At 46.2% G+C, this 17,711-nt stretch overlaps 1 protein-coding gene across 1 annotated transcript in view; it reads right to left on the reverse strand.

Annotated features, from left to right (window-relative positions):
• Nucleotides 1-17,175, reverse strand: part of CARS1 (cysteinyl-tRNA synthetase 1) — a 77,138-nt gene extending 59,963 nt beyond the window's left edge. Inside the window, exons 1-4 of the mRNA XM_038764258.1 lie at nt 17,078-17,175; nt 2,061-2,152; nt 1,457-1,545; nt 1,246-1,342 (exon numbers count right to left, since the gene is read on the reverse strand). Of these exons, the coding sequence (XP_038620186.1) occupies nt 1,246-1,342; nt 1,457-1,545; nt 2,061-2,152; nt 17,078-17,111 (312 nt within the window). The 5' untranslated portion in view covers nt 17,112-17,175. The remainder of the gene's footprint in view (nt 1-1,245; nt 1,343-1,456; nt 1,546-2,060; nt 2,153-17,077) is intronic.
• Nucleotides 17,176-17,711: the final 536 nt, after the last annotated feature.

Below are 17,711 nucleotides of genomic sequence, written 5' to 3' on the forward strand. Positions count from 1 at the left end.
CTGTATTTATTGAGCGCTTCCTGTGTGCAGAGCACTGTACTAAGCGCTTGGGAAGTCCAAGTTGGCAACATAGAGAGACGGTCCCTACCCAACAGTGGGCTCACAGTCTAGAAGATACAAGGTGATCAGGTGGTCCCACGGGGGGCTCGCAGTCTTCATCCCCATTTTCCAGATGAGGGAACTGAGGCCCAGAGAAGTGACTTGCCCAAAACCACACAGCCGACCATTGGCTGGGCTGGGATAATAATAATAATAATGATGCCATTTGTTAAGCGCTTACTACGTGCAAAGCACTGTTCTAAGCGCTGGGTGGGGGGGATACAATGTGATCAAGTTGTCCCAGTCTTCATCCCCATTTTTACAGATGAGGTCACTGAGCCTCAGAGAAGTTAATCAATCAATTGTATTTATTGAGCGCTTACTGTGTGCAGAGCACTGGACTAAGCGCTTGGGAAGTTCAAACTGGCCACATCTAGAGACGGTCCCTACCCAACAGTGGGCTCACAGTCTAAAAGAAGTGACGTGACTTGCCCAAGGTCACCCAGCAGACAGGTGGCGGAGGCGGAACTAGAACCCAGGCCCTCTGACTCCCAAGCCCGGGCTCTAACCACTGGGCCACGCTGCTTCTCCACTCAATCAATCAATCGTCTTTATTGAGCGTTTACCGGGTGCAGAGCACTGGACTAAGCGCTTGGGAAGTCCAAGTTGGCAACCTAGACGTGTCCTTACTTCAATCAATCAATCAATCAATCGTATTTATTGAGCGCTTACTGGGTGCAGAGCGCCGGACTAAGCGCTTGGGAAGTCCAAGTTGGCAACCTAGACGTGTCCTTACTTCAATCAATCAATCAATCAATCGTATTTATTGAGCGCTTACTGGGTGCAGAGCACCGGACTAAGCACTTGGGAAGTCCAAGTTGGCAACCTAGACGTGTCCTTACTTCAATCAATCAATCAATCAATCGTATTTATTGAGCGCTTACTGGGTGCAGAGCACCGGACTAAGCACTTGGGAAGTCCAAGTTGGCAACCTAGACGTGTCCTTACTTCAATCAATCAATCGTATTTATTGAGCGCTTACTGGGTGCAGAGCCCTGGACTAAGCGCTTGGGAAGCGACTCGCCCAAGGCCGCTCGGCAGACTTGCGGTGGAGCCGGGATTTGAACCCGAGCCCGGGCTCTTTCCGCCGAGCCACGCGGCCCGAACGAGCGGGTGAAGGAACGAGTCCGGCGGGCCCGGCCTCACCTTGTCGTCGACGTCGGTGACGTTCATGCAGTAGAGGACGTCGTAGCCGAAATAGTCCCTCAGCACCCGCCGCAGGATGTCGAAGGAGATGTAGGACCTGGGCCGGGATGGGGAAGAGGTGTCCGCGGCGGAGACCCCCGGACACCCCCGGGACCCCCGGACACCCCCGGGACCCCCGGCCGCCCCCCGCCCCGGCCACGCGCGCGGGTACCTGGCGTGGCCCATGTGAGACGCGTCGTAAACGGTGGGTCCGCAGCAGTACCACGTCACTTTCTTCCCGCACTGGGGCACGAACACTTCCTGGTGGGAACGGACGGATGGACGGGAAGCTCGGCACATTCCCATCCCGCCGCCCCCCCCGCCGCCTCTGGAGTCTCCCAGCGCCGAGCGCAGTGCTGAGCGCTCACGCTCGGGCCTCCTGGCAATCCCGCCGGTGCCCCCCTCGCCCCCAAAACCACCCCGCTCTCCCACCTCCCCAACCTGGTACCTCCCCAGCGCTTAGTACAGCGCTCTGCACGCGGTAAGCGCTCAATCAATCAATCAATCAATCAATCGTATTTATTGAGCGCTTACTATGTGCAGAGCACTGGACTAAGCGCTTGGGAAGTACAAATTGGCAATACATAGAGACAGTCCCTACCCAACAGTGGGCTCACAGTCTAAAAGGGGGAGACAGAGAACAAAACCAAACGTACCGACAAAATAAAATAAATAGGATAGAAATGTACAAGCAAAATAAATAGAGTAATTAATATGTACAACCATATATACATATATACATATATAAATACAACCGAAGGAACAAATGAACGAACCTTGGCCCGCGTGAGGCTGTTGTAGAGGCGAAGGCGGCAGGGCTCCGTGCCCTCGGGCGGCGACCAGGGGGGCTGGGGCCGTCTGCCCTTGGCTGCGGACACGGGGAGGGACGGGCGGGTTGGCGGAGCCGGGATTCGAACCCCTGACCTCTGGCTCCAAAGCCCGGGCTCTTTCCGCTGAGCCGTGCTGCGGGTTCTAGTCCCGCAATAATAATAATAATCATCTAATCTTTTAGACTGTGAGCCCACTGTTGGGTGGGGACCGTCTCTATATGTTGCCAACTTGGATTTCCCAAGCGCTTAGTACAGCGCTCTGCACACAGTAAGCGCTCAATAAATACGATTGATGATAATCCCGCCTCTGCCACATATCCGTACTATTTGTTCTGGCGGCTTGACACCTGTCCACGTGTTTTGTTCTCCGTCTCCCCCTTCTAGACTGTGAGCCCGTTGTGGGTAGGGACCGGCTCTACATGTTGCCGACTTGGACTTCCCAAGCGCTTAGTCCAGTGCTCTGCACACAGTTAGCACTCAATAAATTCATTCATTCGTTCAATCGTATTTATTGTATCAATAAATACGATTGAATGAATAAATGGACTGTGAGCCCACTGTTGGGTAGGGACCGTCTCTAGATGCTGCCGACTGGACTTCCCAAACGCTTAGTCCAGTGCTCTGCACACAGTAAGTGCTCAATAAATTCATTCATTCATTCAATCGTATTTATTGTACCAATTGTACCAATAAATACGATTGAATGAATGAATAGACTGTGAGCCCACTGTTGGGTAGGGACCGTCTCTAGATGTGGCCAACTTGTACTTCCCAAGCGCTTAATGCAGTGCTCTGCACACAGTAAGCGCTCAATAAATATGAATGAATGAATGTATATGTGTATGTACTTATTACTCTATTGTATTTGTACATATTTATTCTATTTTATTTTGTTAATATGTTTTGTTTTGTTCTCTGTCTCCCCCTTCTAGACTGTGAGCCCACTGTTGGGTGGGGACTGTCTCTATATGTTGCCGACTTGTACTTCCCAAGCGCTTAGTCCAGTGCTCTGCACACAGTAAGCGCTCAATAAATTCATTCATTCAATCGTACTTATTGTACCAATAAATACAATTGAATGAATGAATGAATAGACTGTGAGCCCACTGTTGGGTAGGGACTGTCTCTATATGTGGCCAACTTGTACTTCCCAAGCGCCGAACGCAGTGCTCTGCACACAGTAAGCGCTCAATAAATATGAATGAATGAATGTATATGTGTATGTACTTATTACTCTATTGTATTTGTGCATATTTATTCTATTTTATTTTGTTAATTTGTTTTGTTCTCTGTCTCCCCCTTCTAGACTGTGAGCCCACTGTTGGGTAGGGACCTTCTCTAGATGTTGCCGACTTGTACTTCCAAAGCACTTAGTCCAGTGCTCTGCACACAGTAAGCGCTCAATAAATACGATTGAATGAATGAATGAATGTGTCCAACTTGATCGCCTCCTATCTAGCCCGGCACTTAGAACAGTGCTCGACACATAGTAAGCGCTTAACATGGGAAGCAGCATGGCTCAGGGGAAAGGGCATGGGATTTGGATTCAGATAATAGTGCTTTGCACATAGTAAGCGCTTAATAAATGCCATTTATTGTTATTATTATTATTATTATTATTATTATTATTATTATTGTGGGTTCAAATCCCGGCTCTGCCCATTGTCGGCTGTGTGACTTTGGGCAAGTCACTTAACTTCTCTGGGCCTCAGTTCCCTCATCTGTAAAAATGGGGATTAAGACTGTGAGCCCCCAGTGGGACAACCTGATCACCTTGTAACCTCCCCAGAGCTTAGAACGGTGCTTTGCACATAGTAAGCGCTTAATAAATGCCATCATTATTATTATTATTATTATTATTATTATTCTCTGGGCCTCAGTTCCCTCATCTGTCAAATGGGGATTAAGACTGTGAGCTCTTCTAGACCGTGAGCCCGCTGTTGGGTAGGGACCGTCTCTATATGTTGCCAACTTGTACTCCCCAAGCGCTTAGTCCAGTGCTCTGCACACAGTAAGCGCTCAATAAATACGATTGAATGAATGAATGACAACCTGATTCCCCTTGTAACTTCTCCAGCACGTAGAACAGTGCTTTGCATATAGTAAGCACTTAATAAATGCCATCATTATTATTATTATTAACAAATATCATCATTTTTTTTCCCTCTGGGCCTCCTTTACCTCGTCTGTAAAATAGGGATTCAGTACATGTTCTTTCTACTTAGACTATGAGAAAGGGACTGCGTCTGACCTCTGACCTTTATCTATTTATTTATTTTAAACGGCATTTACGTGCTTACTCTATGCCAGGCACGGTACTGTAGAGAAGCAGCGTGGCTCAGTGGAAAGAGCCCGGGCTTTGGAGTCAGAAGTCACGGGTTCAAATCCCGGCTCCGCCAACTCTCAGCTGTGTGACTTTGGGCAAGTCGCTTCACTTCTCTGGGCCTCAGTTCCCTCGTCTGGAAAATGGGGATGAAGACTGTGAGCCCCCCATGGGACAACCTGATCACCTTGTAACCTCTCCAGCGCTTAGAACAGTGCTTTGCACATAGTAAGCGCTTAATAAATGCCATTATTATTATTATTATTATCTGGAAAATGGGGATGAAGACTGTGAGCCCCCCATGGGACAACCTGATCACCTTGGAACCTCTCCAGCGCTTAGAACAGTGCTTTGCACATAGTAAGCGCTTAATAAATGCCATCATCATTATTATTATTAACAAATACCATCATTTTTTTTCCTCTGGGCCTCCTTTATCTCTTCTGTAAAATAGGGATTCAGTACATGTTCTCCTTTCTACTTAGACTGCGAGAAAGGGGCTATGGGAAAGGGACCGCGTCTGACCTCTGACCTTTATCTATTTATTTATTTTCAATGGCATTTAAGTGCTTACTCTGTGCCAGGCACTGTACTAAGCACTGCGCTAGAAAGAAGTTAATCAGGGTGAACCCAATCCCCGTTCCCCAAAGGACTCACGGGCTTCATCCCCATTTTACAGATGAGGCAAGTGAGGCCCAGAGAATATGATGGCATTTATTAAGCGCTTACTACGTGCAAAGCACTGTTCTAAGCGCTGGGGAGGTTCCAAGGTGATCAGGTTGTCCCACGGGGGGCTCACAGTCTTCACCCCCATTTTCCAGATGAGGGAAGTGAGGCCCCAGAGAATAATAATAATAATAATAATGATGGCATTTATTCATTCATTCAATCGTATTTATTGAGCACTTACTGTGTGCAGAGCACTGTACTAAGTGCGTGGGAAGTACAAGTTTATTAAGCGCTTACTATGTACAAAACACTGTTCTAAACGCTGGGGAGGTTACAAGCTTATCCGGTTGGCCCACGGGGGGCTCAGAGTCTTCATCCCCATTTTCCAGATGAGGGAACTGAGGCCCCAGAGAATAATAATAATAATAATAATGATGGCATTTATTCATTCATTCATTCATTCATATTTATGGAGCACTGTGTGCAGAGCACTGTACTAAACATGTGGGAAGTACAAGTTTATTAAGCGCTTACTATGTACAAAGCACTGTTCTAAGCGCTGGGGAGGTTACAAGCTGATCCGGTTGTCCCACGGGGTGGGGTGGGGGGCTCACAGTCTTCACCCCCATTTTCCAGATGAGGGAACTGAGGCCCCAGAGAATAATAATTATAATAATGATGGCATTTATTCATTCATTCATTCATTCAATCGTATTTATCGGGCGCTTACTGTGTGCAGAGCACTGTACTAAGTGCGTGGGAAGTACAAGTTTATTAAGCTCTTACTATGTACAAAGCGCTGTACTAAGCGCTGGGGAGGTTACAAGCTGATCAGGTTGTCCCACGGCGGGCTCACAGTCTTCATCCCCATTTTCCAGATGAGGGAACTGAGGCCCCAGAGAATAATAATAATAATAATAATGATGGCATTTATTAAGCGCTTACTATGTGCAAAGCACTGTACTAAGTGCTGGGGAGGTTACAAGGTGATCAGGTTGTCCCATGGTGGGGGCTCACAGTCTTCATCCCCATTTTACAGATGCGGTGACTGAGGCCCAGAGAAGTGAAGTGACTTGCCCAAAGTCACACAGCTGACAAGTGGCGGAGCCGGGGTAAGTCACTTCACTTACCTGATCACCTTGTATGCACATAGTAAGCGCTTAATAAATGCCATTATTATTATTATTGTAACCTCCCCAGCGCTTAGAACAGTGCTTTGCACATAGTAAGCGCTTAATAAATGCAATTATTTTTATTATTATTATTATTATTATTATTCTCTGTGCCTCAGTTCCCTCATCTGGAAAATGGGGATGGAGACTGTGAGCCCCACGTAGGACAGGGGCTGTGTCCAAACCGATTTGCTTGTATCCACCCCAGCGCTTAGTACGGTGTCTGGCGCGTAGTAAGCGCTTAACAAATACTGTCATCATCATCATTATTGTTATTATTTTTGCTCTCCCTCCCCATCCTTTGTACATTTCTCTTACTCTATTTTATTTGTACATATTTATTCTATTTATTTTATTTTGTTAGTATGTGTTGTTTTGTTCTCTGTCTCCCCCTTCTAGACTGTGAGCCCGCTGTTGGGTAGGGACCGTCTCTAGATGTTGCCAACTTGTACTTCCCAAGCGCTTAGTACAGTGCTCTGCACACAGTAAGCGCTCAATAAATACGACTGAATGAATGAATGAGTGAATCCTTTGCTCAGACGTGACTATTCGAGTCCAAATCTTTTCCCGTCGGCCTCTGGGGTTCTGTGGAAGCTCCTTGTGAGCCCATGATTGTGGCCTATTTTCCAAGTACTCGAGTGGGTATTTATAATAATAATAATGATTATGATAATAATAATGATTATGGTAATAATAATAACAACAATAATAATAATAATAGAGTCCAAATCTTTTCCCGTCGGCCTCTGGGGTTCTGTGGAAGCTCCTTGTGAGCCCATGATTGTGGCCTATTTTCCAAGTACTCGAGTGGGTATTTATAATAATGATTATGATAATAATAATGATTATGATAATAATAATAACAATAATAATAATGATAATAATAATAATAGAGTCCAAATCTTTTCCCGTCGGCCTCTGGGGTTCTGTGGAAGCTCCTTGTGAGCCCATGATTGTGGCCTATTTTCCAAGCACTCGAGTGGGTATTTATAATAATAATAATGATTATGATAATAATAATAATAATAATAATAATAATAGAATAATAATAATAATAATAATAGAGTCCAAATCTTTTCCCGTCGGCCTCTGGGGTTCTGTGGAAGCTCCTTGTGAGCCCATGATTGTGGCCTATTTTCCAAGCACTCGAGTGGGTATTTATAATAATAATAATGATTATGATAATAATAATAATAATAATAGAATAATAATAATAATGATAATAATAGAGTCCAAATCTTTTCCCGTCGGCCTCTGGGGTTCTGTGGAAGCTCCTTGTGAGCCCATGATTGTGGCCTATTTTCCAAGCACTCGAGTGGGTATTTATAATAATAATAATGATTATGATAATAATAATAATAATAATAATAGAATAATAATAATAATAATAATAATAGAGTCCAAATCTTTTCCCGTCGGCCTCTGGGGTTCTGTGGAAGCTCCTTGTGAGCCCATGATTGTGGCCTATTTTCCAAGTACTCGAGTGGGTAATAATAATAATAATAATAACGATGATGATGATGATGATAATAATAATAATAATAATAATAATAATAATAATAATAGAAGCATAGCTCATTGGAAAGAGCCCGGGCTTGGGAGTCAGAGGTCATGGGTTACTAAGCGCTTAACAAATGCCATCATCATCATCATTATTATTATTATTTGCTAAGTGCTAACTATGTGCCAGACACCGCCCCAGGCGCTGAGTTCGATACAAAATAATCAGGCTGGATACGTCCATGTCTCACAGTGTTAATCCCCATTTTGTGGATGAGGGAATGGAGGCCCAGGGAAGTGAAGCGACATAGAGAAGCCGCGTGGCTCAGCGGAAAGAGCCCGGGCTTGGGAGTCGGAGGTCGTGGGTTCGAATCCCGGCTCCGCCACTTGTCAGCTGGGTGACTCTGGGCAAGTCACTTCACTTCTCTGAGCCTCAGTTCCCTCATCTGGAAAATGGGGATGAAGACTGGGAGCCCCACATGGGACAACCTGATCACCTTGTAACCTCCCCAGCGCTTAGAACAGTGCTTTGCACATAGTAAGCGCTTAATAAATCCCATTATTATTATTATTATTAAGTCACTTCACGTCTCTGAGCCTCAGTTACCTCACCTGTAAAATGGGGATGAAGACTGTGAGCCCCCCGTGGGACAACCTGATCGCCTTGTAACCTCCCCAGCGCTTAGAACAGTGCTTTGCACATAGTAAGCGCTTAATAAATCCCATTATTATTATTATTATTATTCTCTGGGCTTCAGTTGCCTCATCTGGAAAATTTCTAGACTGTGAGCCCATTGTTGGGTAGGGACCATCTCTATATGTTGCCAACTTGTACTTCCCAAGAGCTTAGTACAGTGCTCTGCACACAGTAAGCGCTCAATAAATACGATTGATTGAATGGGGATGAAGACTGTGAGCCCCCTGTGGGACAACCTGATCACCCTGTATCCCCCCAGCGCTTAGAACAGTGCTTAAATACCACAACTGTTGTTATTCTCAGTGCCTCAGTTCCCTCATCTGTAAAATGGGGATGAAGACTGTGAGCCCCATGTGGGACAATCGGATTAGCCTGTATCTCCCCCAGCGCTGTTTTGTTGTCCGTCTCCCCCTTCTAGACTGTGAGCCCGTTGTTGGGTTGGGACCGTCTCTATATGTTGCCGACTTGGACTTCCCAAGCGCTTAGCACAGTGCTCTGCACACAGTAAGGGCTCAATAAATACGGTTGAATGAATGAATGCTTGGCACATAGTAAGAGCTTAACAAATACCACCATTATTATTATTATTATTTTACCCAAGGTCACAGAGCAGACGAGTGGTGGAGCTGGAATTAGAACCCAAGTCCTTCTGACCCCCGGGCCCGAGTTCTAGCCACTAGGCAACACTCCTTCACGGAGCAGCGTGGCTCAGTGGACAAGAGCCTGGGCTTTGGAGTCAGAGGTCATGGGTTCAAATCCCAGCTCCGCCAACTGTCAGCTGTGTGATTTTGGGCAAGTCACTTAACTTCTCTGGGCCTCCGTTCCCTCATCTGGAAAATGGGGATGAAGACTGTGAGCCCCCCATGGGACAACCTGATCACCTTGGAACCTCTCCAGCGCTTAGAACAGTGCTTTGCACATAGTAAGGGCTTAATAAATGCCATTATTATTATTATTGTTAGTGGCTAGAGCACAGGATGGGGAGTCAGAAGGGCCTGGGTTCCAATCCCGGCTCTGCCATTTGTCTTCTATGTGACCTTTGAGCAAGTCACTTCACTTCTCTGGGCCTCAGCTCCCTCATCTGGAAAATGGGGGTGAAGACTGTGAACCCCCTGTGGGACAACCTGATCACCCTGGAACCTCCCCAGCGCTTAGAACAGTGCTTTGCACCTAGTAAGCGCTTAATAAATTCCATCATTATTATTATCTTAGTCCAGTGCTCTGCACACAGTAAGTGCTCAGTAAATACGATTGAATGAATGAATCTCGGTGACTTTGACAGTGACTTTGGGCAAGTCACTTCACTTCTCTGGGCCTCAGTTCCCTCCTCTGTAAAATGGGGATGAAGACTGGGAGCCCCACGTGGGACAACCCGATCACCCTGTATCCTCCCCAGCGCTTAGAACAGTGCTTTGCATTCATTCATTCATTCAATCGTATTTATTGAGCGCTTCCTGTGTGCAGAGCACTGTACTAAGCGCTTGGGAAGTACAAGTTGGCAACACATAGAGACGGTCCCTACCCAACAGTGGGCTCACAGTCTAGAAGGGGGAGACAGAGAACAAAACAAAACATATTAACAAAATAAAATAAATAGAATATGCACAAGTAAAATAAATAGAGTAATAAATACATGCAAAAGATCACTATGGCTTAATTATGAAGTAGGATTTGTGCCCTGCCAAGCGCAAAATGAGAGTCAAAGGTCATAGTGAGTCCTTTTAGACCGTGAGCCCACTGTTGGGTAGGGACTGTCTCTATATGTTGCCAATCTGTACTTCCCAAGCGCTTAGTACAGTGCTCTGCACACAGTAAGCGCTCAATAAATACGATTGTTGATGTTGATAGTGGAGAAGCAGTGAGGCCGAGTGGAAATACCAAATGCCTGAGAGTCAGGACCTGATCCCAGTTCTGCCACTTGTCTGCTGTGTGACCTGGGGCAAGTCACTTTACTTTTCTGTGCCTCAGTTACCTCATCTGTAAAATGTGTTCTTGGATGTCCTCCTGTCAAATTTAGTAAGGCTAAGCGCTTATCAAATGCCAATTATTATTATTATCTGGGGCCGCATCCCCGGCTCGGAGGGCACACCCGAGACCGCGGTGGGCGTCCGTGTGCCAGCCCCTGGCTCCCCCATTTCCCGGTGGGATGGCGGATCTCTCCCGTCAGGAGCCGGTGGGACGGGACGACGGGGGCGAGGCCGGGGCACGGAGGGCGTCCAGTTGAGTCACCCGTCCCCGCGGGCCCCGGGGTGGTGGCGGAGGTAAGAGGGGCAGGGAAGCGTCCCCGGGCGCGGCGTGGGGAGGCCCAGATCAAAGCAGAGGGCCGCTTTATGGGGTTCCCCGCCCACCCGGGCCCGGACTCAGGTGCCCCAGCGCCTCTCTCAAGGGCCTTCCTTCATTCATTCAATCGGATTTATTGCCCAGCGCTGTACTAAGCGCTCGGGAAGTCCAAGTTGGCAGCATCTAGAGACGGTCCTTACCCAACAGCGGGCTCCCGGTCTAGAAGGGGGAGCAGATCCAGAAGGGGAGGGCAGGGTGGGTCAGCAGTCTGGTGCCCCCCAAGATGGGCACCCCGCTACAGGGGGCCGGGATCAGTGGAGGAGCAGAGAAATTCATTCATTCAATCGTATTTATTGAGCGCTTACGGTGTGCGCAGCGCTGGACTAAGCGCTTGGGAAGTCCAAGTTGGCAACATCGAGAGAGGGGCCCTACCCAACAGCGGGCTCACAGTCGAGAAGGGGGAGACGGACAACAAAACATATTAACGTGATAAAATAATTAGAATAAACAGGTACAAATGAAATAAATAATAATCATCATCATCATCATCAATCATATTTATTGAGCGCTTACTGTGTGCAGAGCACTGGACTAAGCGCTTGGGAAGTCCAAGTTGGCAACATCGAGAGACGGTCCCTACCCAACAGCGGGCTCACAGTCGAGAAGGGGGAGACGGACAACAAAACATATTAGCAAGATAAAATAATTAGAGTAAACAGGTACAAATGAAATAAATAATAATAATAATCATCATCATCAATCATATTTATTGAGCGCTTACTGTGTGCAGAGCACTGGACTAAGCGCTTGGGAAGTCCAAGTTGGCAACATCAAGAGACGGTCCCTACCCGACAGCGGGCTCACAGTCGAGAAGGGGGAGACAGAGAACATGTTAACAAAATAAAATAATTAGAATAAACAGGTACAAATGAAATAAATAATAATAATAATAATGATCGCTACAGGGGGCCGGGATCAGTGGAGGAGCAGAGAAATTCATTCATTCAATGGTATTTATTGAGCGCTTACGGTGTGCAGAGCACTGGACTAAGCGCTTGGCAAGTCCAAGTTGGCAACACAGAGAGACGGTCCCTACCCAACAGCGGGCCCACAGTCGAGAAGGGGGAGACGGAGAACAAAACATATTAATGAAATAAAATAATTCGAATAAACAGGTACAAGTGAAATAAATAATAATAATAATAACAATAATAATAATGATGATGATGGCATGTGTCACAGTCTAGGAGGGGGAGACAGACAACAAAATAAAATAATTAGAATAAACATGTACAAATGAAATAAATAATAATAATAATAATGATGAAGATGGCATGTGTCACAGTCTAGAAGGGGGAGACGGACAACAAAATAAAATAAATAGAATAAGCATGTACAAATAAAATAAATAATAACAATAATAATGATGGCATGTGATACGTGCTTACTATGTGCCAAGCACTGTTCTAAGCGCTGGGGAGGACACAACGTGATCAGGGTGTCCCACGGGGGGCTCACAGTCTTCATCCCCATTTGACAGATGAGGGAACTGAGGCCTAGAGAAGTGAAGTGACTTGCCCTAAGTCACACAGCAGGCAAGCGGAGCAAGGAGGATTAGAACCCAGGTCCTCTGATGATAATAATAATAATAATAATAATAATAATGGCATTTATTAAGCACTTACTCTCTGCCAAGCACTGTTCTAAGTGCTGGGGAGGTTACAAGGTGATCAGGTTGCCCCACGGGGGGCTCACAGTCTTCATCCCCATTTGACAGATGAGGGAACTGAGGCCCAGAGAAGTGAAGTGACTTGCCCAAAGTCACACAGGTGACAAGCGGTGGAGCCGGGATTTGAACCCCTGACCTCTGACTCCCAAGCCCGGGCTCTTTCCACTGAGCCACGCTGCTTCTCTGATGCCCAGGCCCGGGCTCTATCAGCGTGGCCTAGTGGGTAGAGCACAGGCTTTGGAGTCGGAGGTCATGGGTTCAAATCCCGGCTCCGCCAAGTGTCAGCTGTGTGACTTTGGGCAAGTCACTTCGCTTCTCTGGGCCTCAGTTCCCTCATCTGGAAAATGGGGATGAAGACTGTGAACCCCACATGGGACAACCTTGATGACCTTGTGTCCTCCCAGCGCTTAGAACAGAGGCTTGGCACATAGTAAGCGCTTAACAAATGTCATCATTATCATCATTATTATTATTATTAGCAGAGGGTTTGTCACATGGTAAGCACTTACCCAACAGAGAAGCAGCGTGGCTCAGTGGAAAAAGCCCGGGCTTGGGAGTCAGAGGTCATGGGTTCGAATCCCGGCTCTGCCACATGTCTGCTGTGTGACCTTGGGCAAATCACTTACCTTCTCTGAGCCTCAGTTCCCTCATCTGGAAAATGGGGATGAAGACTGTGAGCCCACCATGGGACAACCTGATCACCTTGTATTTGCACATAGGTGCTTTGCACATAGTAATAATAATAATAATAATAATGTTGGCATTTATTAAGCGCTTACTATGTGCAAAGCACTGTTCTAAGCGCTGGTGAGGTTACAAGGTGATCAGGTTGTCCCCCGTGGGGCTCACAGTCAATCCCCATTTTACAGATGAGGTAACTGAGGCACAGAGAAGTTAAGTGACTTGCCCAAGGTCACACAGCTGACAATTAGTGGAGCCGGGATTCGAACCCATGACCTCTGACTCCAAAGCCCGGGCTCATTCCACTGAGCCACGCCGCTTCTCCACTTAACAAATACCATCATAATTATTATTATCTGGGCCTCAGTTCCCTCATCCGTACAATGGGGATGAAGACTGTGAGTCCCCCGTGGGACAACCTGATCACCTTGTAACCTCCCCAGCGCTTAGAACAGTGCTTGGCACATAGTAAGCGCTTGACAAATACCATCATTATTATTATTCTCTGGGCCTCAGTTCCCTCATCTGTCTAATGGGGATGAAGACTGTGAGCCCCACGAGGGACAACCTCATCACCTTGTGACCTCCCCGGTGCTCAGAACAGTGCTTGGCACATAGTGAGCGCTCAACAAATGCCATCATTATTATCAGCATTATTAGCAGAGAGTTTGACAGATGGTAAGCGCTTACCCAATAGTCTTAGAACAGTGCTTTGCACATAGTAAGCGCTCAATAAATGCCATCATTATTATTATTAGTAGAGGGTTTGACAGACGGTGAGCGCTTACCCAATAGTCTTAGAACAGTGCTTTGCACATAGTAAGCGCTCAATAAATGCCATCATTATTATTAGTAGTAGAGGGTTTGACAGACGGTGAGCGCTTACCCAATAGCCTCAGCAGAGTGCTTTGCACATAGTAAGCGCTCAATAAATGCCATCATTATTATTATTATTAGCAGAGGGTTTGACAGATGGTGAGCGCTTACCCAATAGCCTCAGCAGAGTGCTTCGCACATAGTAAGCGCTCAATAAATGCCATCATTATTATTATTATTAGCAGAGGGTTTGACAGATGGTGAGCGCTTACCCAATAGCCTCAGCAGAGTGCTTTGCACATAGTAAGCGCTCAATAAATGCCATCATTATTATTATTATTAGCAGAGGGTTTGACAGATGGTGAGCGCTTACCCAATAGCCTTAGCAGAGTGCTTCGCACATAGTAAGTGCTCAATAAATGCCATCATTATTATTAGTAGCAGAGGGTTTGACAGACAGTGAGCGCTTACCCAATAGCCTTAGCACAGTGCTTTGCACATAGTAAGCGCTCAATAAATGCCATCATTATTATTATTAGCAGACGGTTTGACAGATGGTGAGCGCTTACCCAATAGCCTTAGCACAGTGCTTTCCACATAATAAGCGCTCAATAAATGCCATCATTATTATTATAAGCAGAGGGTTTGACAGATGGTGAGCGCTTACCCAATAGCCTCAGCAGAGTGCTTTGCACACAGTAAGCGCTCAATAAATACCATCATTATTATCAGCAGAGGGTTTGACAGATGGTGAGCGCTTACCCAATAGCCTCAGAGTGCTTTGCACATAGTAGGCGCTCAACAAATGCCATCATTATTAGCAGTAGTGAGAGGGTTGATGGTAAGCGCTTACCCAGTAGTCTTAGCACAGTGCTTTGCACATAGTAAGCGCTCAATAAATGCCATCATTATTATTTAGTAGAGGGTTGATAATTACCCAATCGTCTTAGCACAGTGCTTTGCACATATAGTAAGCGCTCAACAAATGCCATCATTATTATTAGTAGTAGAGGGTCGATGGTAAGCGCTTACCCAATAGCCTTAGCACAGTGCTTTGCACATAGTAAGCGCTCAATAAATGCCATCGTTATTATTTAGTAGAGGGTTGATGGTTGCCCGATAGTCTTAGCACAGTGCATTGCACATAGTAAGCGCTCAATAAATGAAGCAGCGTGGCTCAGTGGAAACAGCCCGGGCTTTGGAGTCAGAGGTCATGGGTTCAAATCCCGGCCCCTCCACTTGTCAGCTGTGTGACCTTGGGCAAGTCACTTCACTGGGCCTCAGTTCCCTCATCTGGAAAATGGGGATGATGACTGTGAGCCCCCCGTGGGACAACCTGATCACCCTGGAACCTCCCCAGCGCTTAGAACGGTGCTTTGCACATAGTAAGCGCTTAATCAATGCCACCATCATTATTATTATTATTCTCTGGGCCTCAGTTCCCTCATCTGTAAAATGGGGATGAAGACTGTGGGACAACCTGATCACCCTGTAAACTCCCCAGCGCTTAGAACAGTGCTTTGCACAGAGTAAGCGCTTAATAAATGCCATTGTTATTATTATTATTAATAAATGCTATTACTATTAATAGCATTAAAAAATGGGGAAAGGGAGGGAAGAAAAGGGGTGGCGGGGGCGCCGTAGAGGGTTTCATTCATTCATTCGTATTTATTGAGCGCTTACTGTGTGCAGAGCACTGGACTAAGCGCTTGGGAAGTACAAGTTGGCAACATCTAGAGACGGTCCCTACCCAACAGAGGGCTCACAATCTAAAAGGGGGAGACAGAGAACAAAACCAAACATATTAACAGAATAAAATGAATAGAATAAATGTGTACAAGTAAAATAGAGTAATAAATACGTACAAACATATATATATATATATACATATCAATCAACCGTATTTATTGAGCGCTTACTGTGTGCAGAGCACTGTACTAAGCGCTTGGGAAGTCCAAGTTGGCAACACATAGAGACGGTCCCTACCCAACAGTGGGCTCACAGTCTAGAAGGGGGAGACGGAGAACAAAACCAAACATATTAACAAAATAAAATAAATAGAATAGATATGTACAAGTAAAATAAATAGAGTAATAAATACGTATAAACATATATATATATACATATCAATCAACCGTATTTATTGAGCGCTTACTGTGTGCAGAGCACTGGACTAAGCGCTTGGGAAGTCCAAGCTGACAACACATAGAGACGGTCCCTACCCAACATTGGGCTCACAGGCTAGAAGGGGGAGACAGACAACAAAACAAAACACATTAACAAAATAAAATAAATAGAATAGGTATGTACAAGTAAAATAAATAAATAAATAGACTAATAAATACGTAAACATATATATATATATATAGTACAGTGCTCTGCACACAGTAAGCGCTAAATACGATTGATTGATTGATTCCCCCTCTCCATCCCCCCATCTTACCTCCTTCCCTTCCCCACAGCACCTGTATATATGTATAGATGTTTGTACAGATTTATTACTCTATTTATTTATTTATTTGACTTGTCCATACCTATTTTATTTATTTTATTTTGTTAGTGTGTTTGGTTTTGTTCTCTGTCTCCCCCTTTTAAGACTGTGAGCCCACTGTTGGGTAGGGACTGTCTCCATACGTTGCCAACTTGTATTTCCCAAGCGCTTAGTCCAGTGCTCTGCACACAGTAAGCGCTCAATAAATACGATTGATGATGATGACGTACAAACACATATATATATATATATATATATACATATCAATCAATCGTATTTATTGAGCGCTTACTGTGTGCAGAGCACTGGACTAAGCGCTTGGGAAGTCCAAGTTGGCAACATCTAGAGACGGCCCCTACCCACCAGTGGGTTCACAGGCTAGAAGGGGAAGACGGAGAACAAAATCAAACATATTAACAAAATAAAATAAATAGAATAGATATGTACAAGTAAAATAAATAGAGTAATAAATACGTAGAAACATATATATATACATATATATAGTACAGTGCTCTGCACACAGTAAGCGCTCAATTAATACGATTGATTGATTGACTGATTGATTGATTGACTGATATATATATATATATACGGTTTGTCCTCACCGTGTTCGGCGTTGCCGTGGTGTGCTCCCGCCATCCCGGGGCCTCGGATCGGAGACGCAGGCTGCTGCGGCTGATGCAACTGATGCAACCGATGCAAACGATGCAACCACCGCGACGGAAGAACCCGCCGCCGCCGCCAGGGGGAGACACTCGCGGGAGAGAGGGAGGACGGGCGGCACCCGGGCGCGGCGCATGCCGGGACTTGTAGTCCGCCGCCCCCCAGCCCGCGGGGCATGCCGGGACTCGTAGTCGGCTTCCGCCGCCGCCAGGGGGAGACACCCGCGGGGGAGAGGGAGAATGGGGGGGCACCCGGGCGCGGTGCATGCCGGGATTTGTAGTCAGCCGCCCCCCCCCAGCCCGCGGGGCATGCCGGGACTCGTAATCTGCTTCCGCCGCCGCCAGGGGGAGACACCCGCGGGAGATAGCGAAGGCGGCCGGCAACCGGGCGAGGGCCATGTAATAATAATAATAATAATGGCATTTATTAAGCGCTTACTGTGTGCAAAGCACTGTTCTAAGCGCTGGGGAGGTTGCAAGGTGCCACGTGGGGCACACAGTCTTAATCCCCATTTTACAGATGAGGTCGCTGAGGCCCAGAGAAGTGACCAGCCTAAAGTCACACAGCTGGCCATTG

Source organism: Tachyglossus aculeatus, chromosome 22 (assembly GCF_015852505.1).
Source record: "Tachyglossus aculeatus isolate mTacAcu1 chromosome 22, mTacAcu1.pri, whole genome shotgun sequence".
Taxonomy (NCBI): domain Eukaryota; kingdom Metazoa; phylum Chordata; class Mammalia; order Monotremata; family Tachyglossidae; genus Tachyglossus; species Tachyglossus aculeatus.